At 50.1% G+C, this 15425-nt stretch overlaps 1 protein-coding gene across 1 annotated transcript; it reads right to left on the bottom strand.

Moving 5' to 3' along the window:
- Positions 1 to 1868: 1868 nt before the first annotated feature.
- ANKK1 (ankyrin repeat and kinase domain containing 1) lies at positions 1869 to 15095 on the bottom strand. Its single transcript, XM_024109031.3, has 8 exons — positions 14874 to 15095; positions 11334 to 11628; positions 10555 to 10706; positions 9322 to 9371; positions 8501 to 8656; positions 7625 to 7743; positions 3799 to 3844; positions 1869 to 3362 (listed from the first exon to the last, which is right to left on the bottom strand). Exons 1-8 carry the CDS (start codon positions 15047 to 15049, stop codon positions 2059 to 2061), a joined length of 2298 nt encoding a protein of 765 aa, XP_023964799.3. The 5' UTR covers positions 15050 to 15095; the 3' UTR covers positions 1869 to 2058.
- Between the last annotated feature and the right edge of the window lie 330 nt (positions 15096 to 15425).

Below are 15425 nucleotides of genomic sequence, written 5' to 3'. Positions count from 1 at the left end.
CTCCCAGTCCCCCAATGGGTCATCCCCCTTAAAATCACATTTCTTCTCTGAGGCCTGCCAGAAGTGCATATATAATTCAAAAAGAAAACGCTCTGAGTCCTCTGTTTCCTGGCTCTTCTGTGTCTCTCTCTTAGACTTCAAGCTCTGTGCTCATTTTGTGCCTGCGCGGTGCTGAGCACAAACCAGACAAGTAATAAGGAATTAACCTTTTGGGCGCTGCAATGCCAGGCTGGGGCCACGCACTGGTTACTGCAGCCCTCCGCCATTGTTAGGGATCTAGCAAAAGGCAGAGAAACCAGCCGGCCAAGAGAAGCCCATTTTTCCTCTCCCCATCAACGGAAGATGAGCTGAAAGACCATTTCATCCGCCACCCTTCAAAACACTGGCCCCGGCTCTGCCAGAGAGGAGGCTGGAATAAAAGGCCCCACTTTTATTTATTTGTTTATTCACAAATATATTTGAGTCCCATTGCTGTGCCCTGTTCTAAGTTGCAAACTGATAAACGCTCTGCACCGTTCCTGGCTCTTGAAGGGCAAGCAAAGGAGACCAACTGACCCCGTGTTACCACCCTCTAGGAGATCTCCGGACAGCTGATCAGGAATCCTAGTGTAGCAGAGAAAACACCTTGCACCATTTCCTGAAAGCTGACGATTCTGTTGCGTTACAATAAGTCAGTGCTGGTCATTTGGAGGCAAAGCACTGGCTCATTTGGGCCAGACAGCCTCCTGCAGTTATCTCTTCAGCACGGAAAGGAGAAAACACACAAACAATGGGAGGAATTTACCACAGAACCTTTTCTGTTCTCCCGCCCCAGCCTCCCCCCCCCCACACACACACGCACGCACAGGGCCAAATTTTCAACAGGGGCTTCTCATTCAGGACGACTAATTTCGTGTGCCCAGGTTTGGATACCCAGTGCCTCTCTATAGAGGTGCTGAGCACTTCCAGCTCCCATTATCTTCATCCGCTGCTCAGCATTGGTGAAAAACAGGACATCTCAAGTTGGACACCCAAAATCAGAGGCTGCTTTTCAAAGTCTGAGCGTCTGTACCCACATACTGTAAAACTCCACTCCTGGCTCAAATATTTGTGGACATTGCAACAAATCTGTTGTCATCTAGTATATCAGTGGCCTGGAGGGATGGGGGATGAGGGTCAGACTCATGTTGACCTCTTAACCCATCCCTAGAACCATCTCCATGGTGGCAAGTCCTCTGCTCAGTGCCTCAAGGTGTGGAGAAATCTGAAGACATAATTTGAAATGGTTAGAGAAACACTCTCCCCCACCTTACCCTTTTGGTGGGAAGAAGGAAGGGGAATTCTTTTAGGGATTTCCCCCCCCTCACCCCACTATGTCCATTTCAGGCATTATTTTTCCCGTAATTCTGTTTTGTTTCCTTGGTTCATTTTCAGTGGTGGCGGCTGGTATGAAAGTGGGATGTTGGAATAACTGACACAACTGCACCATATGCTCCATGTCTATTTCCAGCAGTGGGTGGGACTCGCAGGGCTCATTCCTGCTTATGCTAAGGCCCTTGTGTATCACTCTGATTCCTGTAAAAGCTCCCCATTTAAGGGCGGAATGGAAGCAGGAAGCTCTGTGGGAGACGTGGGTATGTTTGTCACCAGATGTAAATCCAACAGGGTCCATACAAAAAGAGGGGTGTAGCTTTTGCATTCACTGCCCCCAGATGAAATTACTAGCACGGACGCACATACACATGGGTCAAATCCAGCACTCCCACCCCCAAGCCTTCAAAATCATGAGTCAGACCCCCAGAATAACCAGTGTTGGGTTCTTTGTGTTTGCCCTCAGGCGCTGGAGACTTTAGGATTCACATCCTCCAGCTTTTCTCAGCAAACATGTGAACTAGAAATGTATTTCTTTTTAAAAAAATGAAAGTTGAGATTTTCCTCCAATCGCCTGACTCGAGGAGCTAGTGATTGAGGAAACAACATCGAATACTGCGAGACTCAACATACAATTGCAAGAGCTGGGGACTCTCCAAATCCATCCCACCTGTTGACCATGTCAGGGGTGAATTGGAGCTCACGGTTTTAAGCTTTTTCACCACTCCATGTCACCCTGCTCCCCATGTTATTCACTGGCAAGTCCTTGCCTTGCAGCCAGGGAGCAATGCTTTGCTTCTGATTCCTAATGGCCAGCTGGAAGGGCGTGCAGCCAGTCATGTCCTCCACATCCAGCACAGCACCGGCCTTGATTAAGGTCTTTATGATAGCCACATTGCCACTGAGGACAGCGAGGTGCAGGGGAGTCCAACCCACCTTGTTCTTAACGTTGATGTCTGCTTTGTGCTCCAGAAGGTTGATGATGCTCAGGAAGGTACCCCGCTGGACTGCGAGGTGGAGAGGGGTCCACTCTGATTTCTCAGTGATGTTGGGGTCCACCCCGCTTCTCAGGAGCTCGCAGACCACAGACTCTTCGCTATAGCGGGTGGCCACGTGAAGAGGTGTCCAATCCATGCCTCCTTTGACATTCAGTTTAGCGTGGTTGTCTCTTAGCAGGCGGATGATTTCAATGTGGCCCTTAAAACAAGCCAGGTGTAGGGGGGTCCACCCTTTGTCCGTCCTCAAGTCCACATTGGCCCCGTATTTGATCAATTTCTCACATATCAGGTATTTCCCCTTCACTGCGGCCATGTGCAAGGCACTGTAGTGATTCTCATCCAGGCAGTTGACAGATGCCCCACTCTTCAGCAGGTATTGGACCACCCTGAACTTACCCCTCTCCACGGCAAAGTGCAGTGGGGTCCGGTGGTTCTTCTGCTTCCTCTCTAGGTCAGCTCCTTGGCTAGCTAGGAGTTTCACAAGGCTGATGTGCCCAAAGCAAGCTGCCACGTGGAGGGCAGTTCTCCCATTGTTCTCCTGGCAGTTGGGGTCAGCCTGGCGGGAAAGCAGCACCCGGACCACGTTCTCGAAGTTGTTCTGAGATGCCAAGTGGAGTGGAGTCCATCCTTCATGTTCTTGGGAGTCTGCCCGCGCCTGGTGGTCCAGCAAGAGGCGCACAATCCTGTCATCCCCATTCTGAGCCGCGAAGTGAAGAGGAGACCAACCGTCTTTGTCGGCCATGTTGACATCTGCGCCGTGCTCTATTAGAACCAAGCCGATCTCTGGTGACCTCTTCTGGACTGCCACGATGAGTGGGGTGTAGCCACAGACCAGCTGGCTGTCCACGTTGGCCTCCTGACTCAACAGAAACTTCACCTTCTCCACATTTCCTTGAATCACCACAAGGTGAAGCAGGGTGAGGCCATTTTCCTGGGCCCTGCGGACTTCCTTGGACATTATGAAGCTCTCCAGGCCCTCGACCTCGCTGGTGGGGGAATGCGGGAAATCAGTCTCTAAGGGCAGAGGAAACAGAGTATGAGAAAGAGAAAGCAACTGAGTGATATAACAGCTTGAGGACTCCCAAACTATGGTGTGCACAGCACTGGGGAATTCTGGATGCCCAGAGCTCAAAATAAAACCCATGCATGTGGATCTGCAGAGTCTAAAACCAAAGGAAATACACCTGCCTGCTGGTCTGCTATGGGACAGGGCTGTATGGGTAAGAGCAAAGGAAACACTTGGCATCTCTCTCACACGGACTTTATATTCGTTCTTTTTTTGGTTTGCACTTTTCCTTAATCTGAAATTAAAAATCACCCAGTCCGAAAACACATGGATTGTCCTTTTGTATGGAGACTATCATAGGGTAAAGGTGGGAAACAGGGCTGCTCTGTTCTCTTGCCCACTTGATTCTCATCTAAGGTTTATGAGCAAAGGTGACCTACTCACCACAACTACTTGTGTCTTGGGAGAGGATGGATCCTTGTTTCTGGCTCTTGTTTTCAGGGAGGAGAGATAACAGGAAAAGAACATTATGGGCAGTTTGTTATTTGCAATTTACCATTTGTGTGTTTCATGTTCTTCCCATTTAGCGCGCTAGGATTTTGTGCCATCATTTATGCACTATTTTTCTTACCAAGCTTGCTTGATATTACATTCAAAACTCACTCAAGATAATCACAGCACAAATGGGAATGCAAGAGTGCAAACACAGTGCTTGGGGTTATTATAAATCACCAGCATGGCCTGTTCTACCTTAAAGCTAAATAAACTTCCTTGGGAATTTTAACCCTCTGATAAATCTCATGCATAGTGAGCTGTCCTTAGTATTTACAGCCTACTTAAAAAATTAATCTTGAAAGAAAACAGTACATTGAATAATAAATCACAGAGAAGGCAAGACTTCCATTTGTTGAAGGCAACAGAGAATCCTTTGAGGAAAAAGAAACAGGTTCTGTCTGTCTCTCCCATCTCCCTCCCTGCTGATACTCCATGATTCCACTGTAGCAATTTCCAGTAACTTTTTAGAAGAACTCCTTTCTCATAGTGCAGTCTAACCTTCCCCTCCCTGGCTGCCAATCATGGCTATGTCGAATGCGGTCTCCTTGGACTCCTGAACTCTCTCCTGAACTGGTGCTTTCTGGGAAACATGCAGGATAATGAGGTTTCGCTCCCTCTCTTTCCTTAGTCACCTCTTCCCAAAGCTAAATGTTCCATTTCCATTATTTCGATGTTTAATGACAGGATCTCAGAGGCCTTTTACACTTCCTCCCAGGGACTCTGAACAAAACCATCTTCCTTCTGCTTCACCCTCTGAACTTGCCTGCCCAAGCATCTGGTCTCTCACTAACTTTAATGAATGGGGGGGGGAATGAAACTACGACAAGAATGGTCTTTCAGTCCTCCTGTGTTAGAATAATAGAATATCAGGGTTGGAAGGGACCTCAGGAGGTCATCTAGTCGAACCCCCTGCTCAAAGCAGGACCAATCACCAACTAAATTATCCCAGCCAGGGCTTTGTCAAGCCTGACCTTAAAAACCTCTAAGGAAGGAGATTCCACCACCTCCCTAGGTAACCCATTCCAGTGCTTCACCACCCTCCTAGTGAAAAAGTTTTTCCTAATATCCAACCTAAATTAAAAAATTAAATTAATGGAGATATCCTATCTCCTAGAACTGGAAGGGACCTTGAAAGGTCATCAAGTCCAGCCCCTTGCCTTCACTAGCAGGACCAAGTACTGATTTTGCCCCAGATCCCTAAGTGGCCCCCTCAAGGATTGAACTCACAACCCTGGGTTTAGCAGGCCAATGCTCAAACCACAACCTCCCCAATGCAACTTGAGACCATTGCTCCTTGTTCTGTCATCTGCTATCACTGAGAACAGTCTAGATCCATCCTCTTTGGAACCCCCTTTCAGGTAGTTGAAGGCTGCCATCAAATCCCCCCTCATTCTTCTCTTCTGCAGACTAAATAATCCCAGTTCCCTCAGCCTCTACTCATAAGTCATGTGCTCCAGCCCCCTGATCATTTTTGTTGCCCTCCGCTGGACTCTGTCCAATTTTTCCACATCCTTCTTGTAGTGTGGGGCCCAAAACTGGACACAGTACTCCAGATGAGGCCTGTTACTTCTTCCCTTGGGGGAGGTACCTCTTACGCGCTACACTGTGGAGATTTAAGAGCAAACATTTGATATATGCACTGACGGGGATATGCTTGGCTTAATACATATGCCTCTGCTTCCCCAGAGCTGGAAAATGTCATCTGGAGCTTTATGCTTGCCACTAAGGACTCCATCCTGAAATTAACCCTGCCTGGGCAAACCCCCACATGGAGCTCCGTTGGACTCTGCCGGCAGGTCTGGCTCTAACTTTTTTGCCTCCCCAGGCAAAAAAAAAGAGCGCCAGCCTGCCGTAACACTCCCCCAAGCACCGTGCCACCAAAACCCCCACCCCCCCGAGCACTGCGCTGCCAAAACCCACGCCCCGCCTCAGCGCCGGGCCTGGCCGCTGAAACCCCTACCCCCCCCAAGCGCCGCGCCGCCCAAATCCCTGCCCCCCTCTCTCTCCCCGAGCGCTGCGCCACCCAGCCCAAACCCCGAGCGCCGCACCGGGCCACCCAAACCCCCACCCAAACCCCGAGCACCGGGCCACGCCGCACCAGTCAAACCCCCATCCCCCCCAAGCGCTGGGCTGCCTAAACCCCGAGCGCCGGGCCGCCCAAGCTCCCCCCTCCCCTCCCCCGACCACCGGGCCTCGCCGGGCCGCCCAAATCCCGAGCACTGGGCCGCGCCAGGCCGCCCAAACTCCAAGTGCCGCACCACACCAGCCCCCGCCCCCGTCAGCGCCGCGCCACTGAAACAAAAACAAACAAAAAACCCCACCGAACCAAAACAAACAAACAAACAAAAAACCGAGCACCCCCTCCCCCCCCCCCCCCCGAGGATTGGCTGCCCCTTCCAAGGTGCCGCCCCAAACACGTGCTTGGTTGGCTGGTGCCTGGAGCCGGCCCTGTCTGCCGGCATGGAGCTCGTTGCAGGATCAGGGCCTAAATGATATCCAGCCCTGCCTCTGCCGTGTGCTAGCAGCTGTGTAAAAAATTCTTTCCCTCAGCCTGCCTGCGTCCCAGCCAGCACAGCATTGCATCCCTCTGGTGGGGAGTAAGTTCCTCACCAAGAGGATGGGATAAGGCTCCTTCCTGGTGGCTAATAAGAACTTCCTCCATTTAAACAGCCCTGAAGTTCACTGGCCAATTTCCTAGATTCATGGGCTCCCTCCTCAGTAGCGAAGGAGGAAACACACCAGACAGAGCACCCTGTACAAAAAGCGCGGAGATAGTGTGATGGGTAACAATGGGGAAAGAAGAACAGGAGGACTTGTGGCACCTTAGAGACTAACAAATTTATTAGAGCATAAGCTTTCGTGGACTACAGCCCACTTCTTCGGATGCATATAGAATGGAACATATATTGAGGAGATATATATACACACATACAGAGAGCATAAATAGGTGGGAGTTGTCTTACCACCTCTGAGAGGCCAATTAATTAAGAGAAAAAAAACTTTTGAAGTGATAATCAAGCTAGCCGAGTACAGACAGACAGTTAGATAACAAGTGTGAGAGATTCAATGTTTGTAATGGCTCAACCATTCCCAGTCCTTATTTAAACCGGAGTTGATTGTGTCTAGTTTGCATATCAATTCTAGCTCAGCAGTTTCTCGTTGGAGTCTGTTTTTGACTTCAAAAACAGACTCCAACGAGAAACTGCTGAGCTAGAATTGATATGCAAACTAGACACAATCAACTCCGGTTTAAATAAGGACTGGGAATGGTTGAGCCATTACAAACATTGAATCTCTCACACTTGTTATCTAACTGTCTGTCTGTACTCGGCTAGCTTGATTATCACTTCAAAAGTTTTTTTTCTCTTAATTAATTGGCCTCTCAGAGGTGGTAAGACAACTCCCACCTATTTATGCTCTCTGTATGTGTGTATATATATCTCCTCAATATATGTTCCATTCTATATGCATCCGAAGAAGTGGGCTGTAGTCCACGAAAGCTTATGCTCTAATAAATTTGTTAGTCTCTAAGGTGCCACAAGTCCTCCTGTTCTTCTTTTTGCGGATACAGACTAACACGGCTGCTACTCTGAAACCTTTCATTATGCAATGGGGAAAGAGATACAGCTCCCTCCTGAGTGTGAAAAGACGGGAAGGGAAACACTGCTAAGGTGCTTGAGAACATTTCCCAGGGGATGGTGTGAATCTTCCTTACTTTTTGGCTCCCAGATAAGGTGGGCTTGTGAGACATCTTCCTGACGAGGCGCTCATTCTCCGGATCCACCACGAGGCTTTGCATTAATGACAGGAGCATGTCAGTTTCCACAGGGATATCTACATAAGGAGAAAGACGGTTAGTCAAGGCCTACCCTTCCCCACAAGACCCAGAGTTCAACAAACACATTGGGAAGGGGAAAATCCAGGGGGAATAAGTACAAAAGGGAAAGTGTTTGGCAGTAGCTGGCCACTACACAGCTCAATGCAAACAGCCAGTTATTCTCAGTCCTTGCAAACCCGTACAGTACAACAGGCACAAGGAGAACAGAGGCTCGCAGAGTACCTCATGCGGGATGTGCTTTTTCAGGCAATGCCCAAGCAGCATTCAGGGGCAGAGAGCCCCTAGAGAGCATTGCAGCAGTGTCTTTAGGGGGCTGACTTTCAACACAAGCCTCCGACAGAGGCTTCTAAGGAAGCTCTGCACTCATTGTTTAAAGCATGACAGAGCCCCGGTAAGAGGCTGGTTCAAAGTTGGGACTCCCTAGGATTAGCGAATCTGCATGGTTCGAGATCCTTGAGAAGGACATGGCCATGGGGTGGGGGGAGACCCAGGTAAAGACTGTTTGTGAGAAACCCATAAATTGCCTTATGTTTAAACTAAAGGTGGGGCTGAGCGGCAGAGTTGAGCCCCATATCCCAGCTTCCCCCAGAGGTCAGAAATCTTGGGAGCTGCAGCTTTGGTCCAGCTGATGTAGGAGCCGTTCTTGACATCTAGAACTGCTTATTGGTGCAAAACTCACGCTGGGAGTTCAGATCAGGTGTTTTGGCTTTGCACTCAGCTGAGTTCGAGCCAGGTCGCACTTGGCTACCACACCTGTGAAGCGTGGCCTTTTCTTGGGGTCTTGGTCCCAGCACCTCTTCATCAAGTCAACCATCTGCTGGCATTCCCCTGGCCACTCATCACAGATGGACTCTAGGCAGGGCCGCCTGCCTGCTGAAATCCCGACTATGATGCCCATCATGTTGGCTCCTGAAAAAAAGAGTCAGCAATGGGCACTGCACTTGTTTTCTATGACCAGGATGGAGCAGCCATGACACTGTGGTAATTACAGCCGGGGTGTACCATTAGCCTGGGGCCTTTGACTCACTGCTTAGGGACTGCACTTCCTTGCTTCGAGCACAATCCCACCTCTGCCCCTACACCCCTACGCTCTAGGGCGTTGGCTTGTCAGTCTGTCTGAGCCAGCCCTGTGAGCAGCACACTGCACCGCAGGACTCCTGGGTTCCAGAAGGCCCAAGCTTCACATTATCCCCCTAACCCCTGCAGCCAGGTGAAGGTTTATCCCCCTAGATGACACCACCCACCTCGAGTCAACAGATGAAGCCCACTGGTTTATTGTCCTCAGGTCTCAACAGCAGCCTCTGGCCACAGAGTTACAAAATAGGCAGCCTGGCTGGATGCAGGAACGGCAGTCAGGGCTCTTTGAGTCTATTCCCGGCTCTGCCACTGACTCTCTCTATGGCCTTGAGTGAGCTACTTGATTTCTCTCTGCTTCTGTTTCCCAGCCTGGAAAGCGGGACTAATGATTTAGCCGGCTGTTATTTCCCAGGGCTGTTGAGACTTGAGGTTACTCAATCAGCACAGTGCTTTGGAGGTAAAGATCGGTGTGGGAAGTGGGTTTTTTTAATTGTTACCTGAATATGGCTTCTTCTGCATAAGAACCTCCCAAATGACAATCCCGAAGCTGTGGGCAATGAAAGGTCAGAAGCAGCTGTCCATGTGGCATCCTTTTCTTAAATCACAATTCATCTCACTGCTTGGTAGGATACTCTCAGCTTCTCCGGGAATGGACAAATTAGGGAAGAGGCTATTCAGATGCATCTTATCGCAAGGGAACCAGCCCCCATGCCTCCAAATTTCTCAATCACAGAAACCTCAGACAGCCCGGTACTCCCAGGCTGCGCCAATGCCGGAACTGGGGTTTGTCACTGTAATGGATTGCTCCCAACGACAGTCCCTGCAAGAGTCAGGCACCGAGCCCCATTGTTTTGACCCAGTTCCCATTTGGGGAACCTATGTTTGGCGACTCCAAAGTCCTAGCATTCATTTGACCCTGGACTTCTTCTTCGCTTCTTGTTCCACAGTGTGCCTGCTAAACAGCTGGTGCATTTCAGGGGTGGGTAAAGGGTCCCCCTATATCTAGTTTGGGATGTAAGGAACAAGAGGAACTTAAGTCATTGGCCTGTCTCCAGTATGGCACCCCATACTGGCCAAAGCTAAGCTGATACCCAAATGCAAAGCCGGAACAGAACCTTAATTGCTTCAGTACCAGCAAAAATAACAAGGAGTCCGGTGGCACCTTAAAGACTAACAGATGTATTTGATCTGAAGAAGTGTTTTTTTGCCCACAAAAGCTTATGCCCAAATAAATCTGTTAGTCTTTAGGGTGCCACCGGACTCCTTGTTGTTTTTGCTGATACAGACTAACATGGCTACCTCCTGATACTTCAGTACCAGCATAACTCTAAGCAATGCCCGTTGAGCAAGAGACCACATGCTGCCTGCATTGTGGTTTAATATTATTCCTCTCCTCCAATAGCTCTTCATGACCTAACAGGGTGTGATGGAACCGGAGGCAATACAGCATACAAGTCATGCCGGGTCAGAACTATACAGAAATGCAGCTGGTCGGAGACAGATGACTCTCCGCGGATAAACTCACCCTGATGAGGGGCAGCACACGTCGCTCCTGGCATGTTCCCCACCAAGTACATTATGCAAGGAAGAGAGCCAGAACGTAAACAAAATTAGGCAATGCACAATCGCTCTCCCGTCATGCAGGAGCGAGATGGGAACTCTGGCTGACCCCTGAACAGATATCCCCAGCTGCTGCTGCCTCCTGTCCAGTCACTCCACACAGCCCTTACCTATACACGTCGTATTCGGGTCCTGGCGGCCTGGTGCTGTGGAGAAACATTTCGGGCGGGATGTAGCTCAGGGTGCCCCGCAAGGCTGATCTCTCAATGTACTGCATCCGGCTCGACTGCTCCATCCATCTGGACAACCCAAAGTCTGAAATCTGAAACCCGGGCCAGTTATAACCTCCCTTTCTATCACCCAGCAACCCCTCTCCCTGCTTGCTCTAGCCCTCTAGGGTGCAGCTGTTTACAGACAGAGGGAAGGTTTTGTGATTGAGATGTGGGGAATGAACTCTCAGGCCCGTTGAAGTCAGAGAGAGTTTTGCCATTGAGCTTGATAGGGGTCAGGATATCACCCTGGATTGGGTGCTATGCCACAGCTATGCCACAGACTCCCCATTTGACCCTGGGGAAGTCATTTAATCTCTCTCTGTCTCCGTTCCCAGTCCCACCTTGTACGTTTTATCCCTTACTTTCACCCTCTGTCTACTTTGTCTAGTTCAGCTGTCAGCAAACCAGGGCAGGGTCTATCCCTCGTTACTAGGGTGACCAGATGTCCCAATTTTATAGGGACAGTCCCAATTTTTGGGTCTTTTTCTTATATAGGCTCCTATTACCGCCCACCCCCTGTCCCGATTTTTCACATTTGCTGTCTGATCACCCTACTCGTTACTTGTCCGTCTCTGATGTTCTTTGGGGTCTCTAAGCACTACTGTAAAACAACTAATAAATAACACTGATAACAGAGAGAAGAACCCATTCCTATACACACAGCCCTAATGCCTTACCTTAACGTGCATATTCCCATCTAGAAGAATATTCCCTGGTTTTAAGTCTAAGTGAAGTAAAGGAGGTGTCATGCTGTGCAGGAAATTCATAGCCAACCCCGTCTCATGGATAATGCGGAACTTGAGCTGCCAGGATAATTTGTGGGTGGGGAGCACTGTTTCCAAGGACCCCTGGGCCATGTATTCCATCACTATCCCCGGTGGGCTGTTGCAAATCCCATAGATGGAGACGATATGCTGGAATTTTATTTTCTCCATCTTGGCTGCCTCTTCGACAAGGCAGTTCATGCTGGTTCTGCAGGGAACGGAGAACGGAGAGATATCAGTGCGGATTCACAGGCAGCATGATGGGGCTGCAGCCCAGAGCACACCCAAACTTCCCGAGCAGCCTCTGTATCCCAGACCGGCCCCGTACACCCATCCACCTCCAGGATCAATGACAACGGTCTCCCAGGCTAGCGTGACCCTGCAGATGGCATCTGAAAATGTGTTGCTCTGTTGCAGGCCAAGTTCTAAGACACAGGCTGCTTTAAAGGCCTTGGGTTTCCATAACCAGCTGGCAACTGTACATGCCACGTCTCTAAATGAAATAGGTCTAAGCACATTCACCCCCAGCCTTTGAATAATGCCATACCAGGGACCCAGCTCTCAGACCAGTTCACAACCTTCCCATCAGTTATCTCACAAAGCTGCCTCTATGCCCTGATTAAATTCATAAATCCCACTCATTGTTTCACTCAAGTCTATGCATCTCCCAACCTGTTTGACCAGTCTGGGTGTTCCCAGCATGTTCAAGGCAGCAGAGCGGTTCACGTCAAGAATTCAGTTACATGGGCACGTTGGGAATGAATCAGGACTTGCACCATAGTTAAACTCAGCTGTGTTCAGTGTAATGCCTTTCATGTTTCAGTCCAGGTTTACAATAGCGCCCAAACGCCAAAGCCCTGGTGTGGCATGCAGACAGGTATACACACATGCAGACGGGAGTTGGCACGGGCATCTTAGCACTTTGGGAAGTGTGGCCCTCAGTGTACTCCAGACACTATCCAGAGCGAAGTCTTCCAGTCATGGATACTGCAGGCCAGATCATACCACATCTGAATGTGGGTACTCAGGGAAATCAGGGGGAGTAAGCCACAGCCGAGATCCCTTTTTGTGGCTTCCCTGCATCTCAGCTTGGCTGTCCACTGTTAGCCCACGAGCAGGTGGATGCGGAGAGAGGCAAAAGGTGGGTTGAGTCTGGGTTCTGCCCCCATCCCAGGAGCCGCTCGGCTCATGCAGCACAGGAATAAGCCGCACCCTGAAGCGAAGGGTGCTACAGATCCATGTCCCCCATGAGCAAAGGGGAAGCAGAGAATGAATTTTACCTCACAGTTCCTTCCTTGGGCTCCTCCCGGGGCAGTGCCGCTATGCACTACCCATACTCAGGACTAGGAGCAATGGCTCAGTCTAGGCCTGAATGACAGAGAGAGAGAGACAGACAGACTAAGCTGTGGTTTGGGATGGGATTTGAAATCAGCTGGCCAGTCAGTAACAGCAAGGTTGTACTGATGCAAAGGCGGTGGGTTTGGTGCCCCGCCAGGCAAGCTAGGGGACAGAACACAGAGGAGGCACTGCCAGTAGCTAGACAAACAGGGGGAGCAGAGAGAAACTGAGCTGCATACCCCAGTCTGTCTGTATCCCTCTGTTGTCTCTTGTTTCATACTTCGATTGTCAACTCTTTGGTGCAGGGAGCATCTTTTTGTTCGGTTTGCACAGTGGGATCCTGGTCTGTGACTGGGTCCTGGGTAATAACAAACAACCACCGCCACCCTAAAATGATCCCAGTGCCGGGTTCTCAAGCTTCTCCCCTCCACAGCACCGAGCCCCTTCTCTGGAAAGGCCCGCAACTCACATCTGAGACTCTCTTTCCTGGTTCATGTCCCCATAGTACTCCCCATCCCAATCAGCGCTCTGGACTTGGAGTCTCCTGAGTGGGTAGAATGGGCTGGCAATCAGTCCTCAGGCACCACCTGCACCACTCTCCAGGTCAGTGCACAGGGAGGCTGGCTCCAGTTCTATTTGTTGCCACCCACATGTGTCCATGTCTCCCATCTTCCCCCTACCTCCGCCCCCCTTTCCTCCGGACAGGTGAGTCTAGCTGAAATTAGTAGGCTCACTGACAAACAGCACCTCCAGTTGGAGTGACTGGTGCAGAGAGGTCGTGCTGAGACAGAGCGTGAGCGGATAGGAGTCACTCTACCAAATGCCTTCATTCATTCCTGATCTGTCGGCAATCGCAGCCTCATGGCTCCTGGCCAGGTGCTCAGGTGACTTTTAAAGGCTTTCTTGAAACCTGCTACTCTGCCTCTTTACAACAGGGCTGTGCCCCTGCGGTTTCTTCTCGTTAATTCTTTGGATGGTTTGGAACCTTTCACTTCCTTGTCTTGGGGCCTGTACGGAATATTTGCAGATAAAAAAAAGAATTGAAATGTTTCTATTCTACATTAGAGAGAGTAAACATAAGAACTGCCCTACTGGGTCAGACCAACGGTCCATCTAGCCCAGTATCCTGTCTTCCGACTGGCCGATGCCAGATGCGTGAGAGGGAATGAACAGAACAGGGCACTTTATCAAGTGATCCATCCCCTGTCGTCCACTCCAGCTTCTGGTAGTCGGAGGTTTAGGAACACCCGGAGCATGAGGTTGCGTCCCTGACCATCTTGGCGAGTTACAGACACACTCTCAGCACTGGCTTGGAATTACCTGTCCTTGCTCTGGGTCCATTCCCAATGCTGAGGGTTAATGACATGGTTCCTTCTCCGTGGTTCCGTGCAGGGAGCTGAATTAAAGTCTCTGCAGGTGTGAGTCTTGACAAGGAGTTACTGGGGAGGCAGATGCGCACAGCAAGGAACACCGGGAGTGTGGAAGGCAGGGCTAGTACATGAACACAGAGCATTGTAGCTAGGAGCTCTCTGGGCCTAGCAAAGACACCTGGATTTTATACTTGTCTGTGCTGCCCTGGTTCTTTGTTCCATCCACCTTTAACCCTCTCTAAGAACTGGCTAAAAATCTGCAAACCCAGGGACTTAACGTTAGGCATCTAAATCCATCATTGGATATTTAAACAGAAGCAGCCCAATATTTGAAAAAGTGCTCAGCACCCGCAAACCCCACTGAAGTCGGGAGGAGCGGCAGGTGCTCTGCACACGGGGAAATCACTTGGGGCATGGCCAGAGGCCGTTATGGAGGCACCTATGTAGATTTTGGCCGCCAGGTTTCAGTGATTGGGCCAGGGTTTTTTGTCTTCAATATAGAGCTTTGTTCATTTTGTACACGCACGTATGCACACACAGGAGAGAAAGCGGATACGATTTCATCTAACAGTTAAGTTTCCGAATCCCTTCCGCTGCCAAGGAAATGATTCAGCTCCACAGGGGGCAGGTGGAGAAGCACTGAGAGCCCTTTTCCTTAGAGCTTTGTTACCAAATCAAGGCAGCTGGGGCCACATGGCAGGTTGATTGACACCTCAGACTGAGTTCTGAGGGACCGGGGAGTTACCTGTCTGAGCTGGAATCCGGCAGCAGACACGGGGAGCATTTCACAGCATAGACCATCCTCCACCGCTTGTGCTTCACTTGGTACACCTGCCCAAAGCCTCCGCTCGCCACCCTGACCCACTCCTCTTCAAAATCCTCCTTATTAAAAACGGTTAAGCTGCCCAAGCACCGGTCCATTTCGAAGCCACGAGGAAGAAAGCAGCCCTGCCGGCTGCCTCCTGCTCATCTGGTATCACAGAGGAACCCAGGGAGAATGTTTCCTGCTACTCATTTGCATGAGGCGGAGGGTGGGGAGATATCTGAGATGAGCCGCGTTATACACTGCCAAGAGGTGGGTCCTAAATGGGACTTTTAATTGTCTGCCAAAGAGTCATGTTAAAAAATCCTAGCAGGTCACGACAAACCCTGAGCAGTGCTCAGAGACTATGGCATTGAGGCCAGGAATACCTCTGGCCCAGCTCCTCAAAGGGAGTTAGGCTCCAAACATCCATCGATTTCAATGGACGCCTAAATACTTTTGAGGATCTGGGCCTCTGTCTCTAGGTTTTTAGAA

The sequence above is a fragment of the Chrysemys picta genome, chromosome 16, assembly GCF_011386835.1.
Source record: "Chrysemys picta bellii isolate R12L10 chromosome 16, ASM1138683v2, whole genome shotgun sequence".
Lineage (NCBI taxonomy): Eukaryota > Metazoa > Chordata > Testudines > Emydidae > Chrysemys > Chrysemys picta.
The sequence above is the reverse complement of the archived record's forward strand: the minus strand, read 5'-3'. Positions and strand labels throughout refer to the sequence as shown.

Bases quoted from the DNA above. Each gene is read 5' to 3' on its own strand.
- ANKK1 (XM_024109031.3), bottom strand. From the start codon at position 15,049: ATGGACCGGTGCTTGGGCAGCTTAACCGTTTTTAATAAGGAGGATTTT. The intron at 7,744-8,500 runs GTGTGGTAGCCA...CTCCTTATGTAG, and splicing joins GAAAAGGCCACGCTTCACAG to ATATCCCTGTGGAAACTGAC. The intron at 3,363-3,798 runs GTGAGTAGGTCA...CTCTGCCCTTAG, and splicing joins CCAAGACACAAGTAGTTGTG to AGACTGATTTCCCGCATTCC.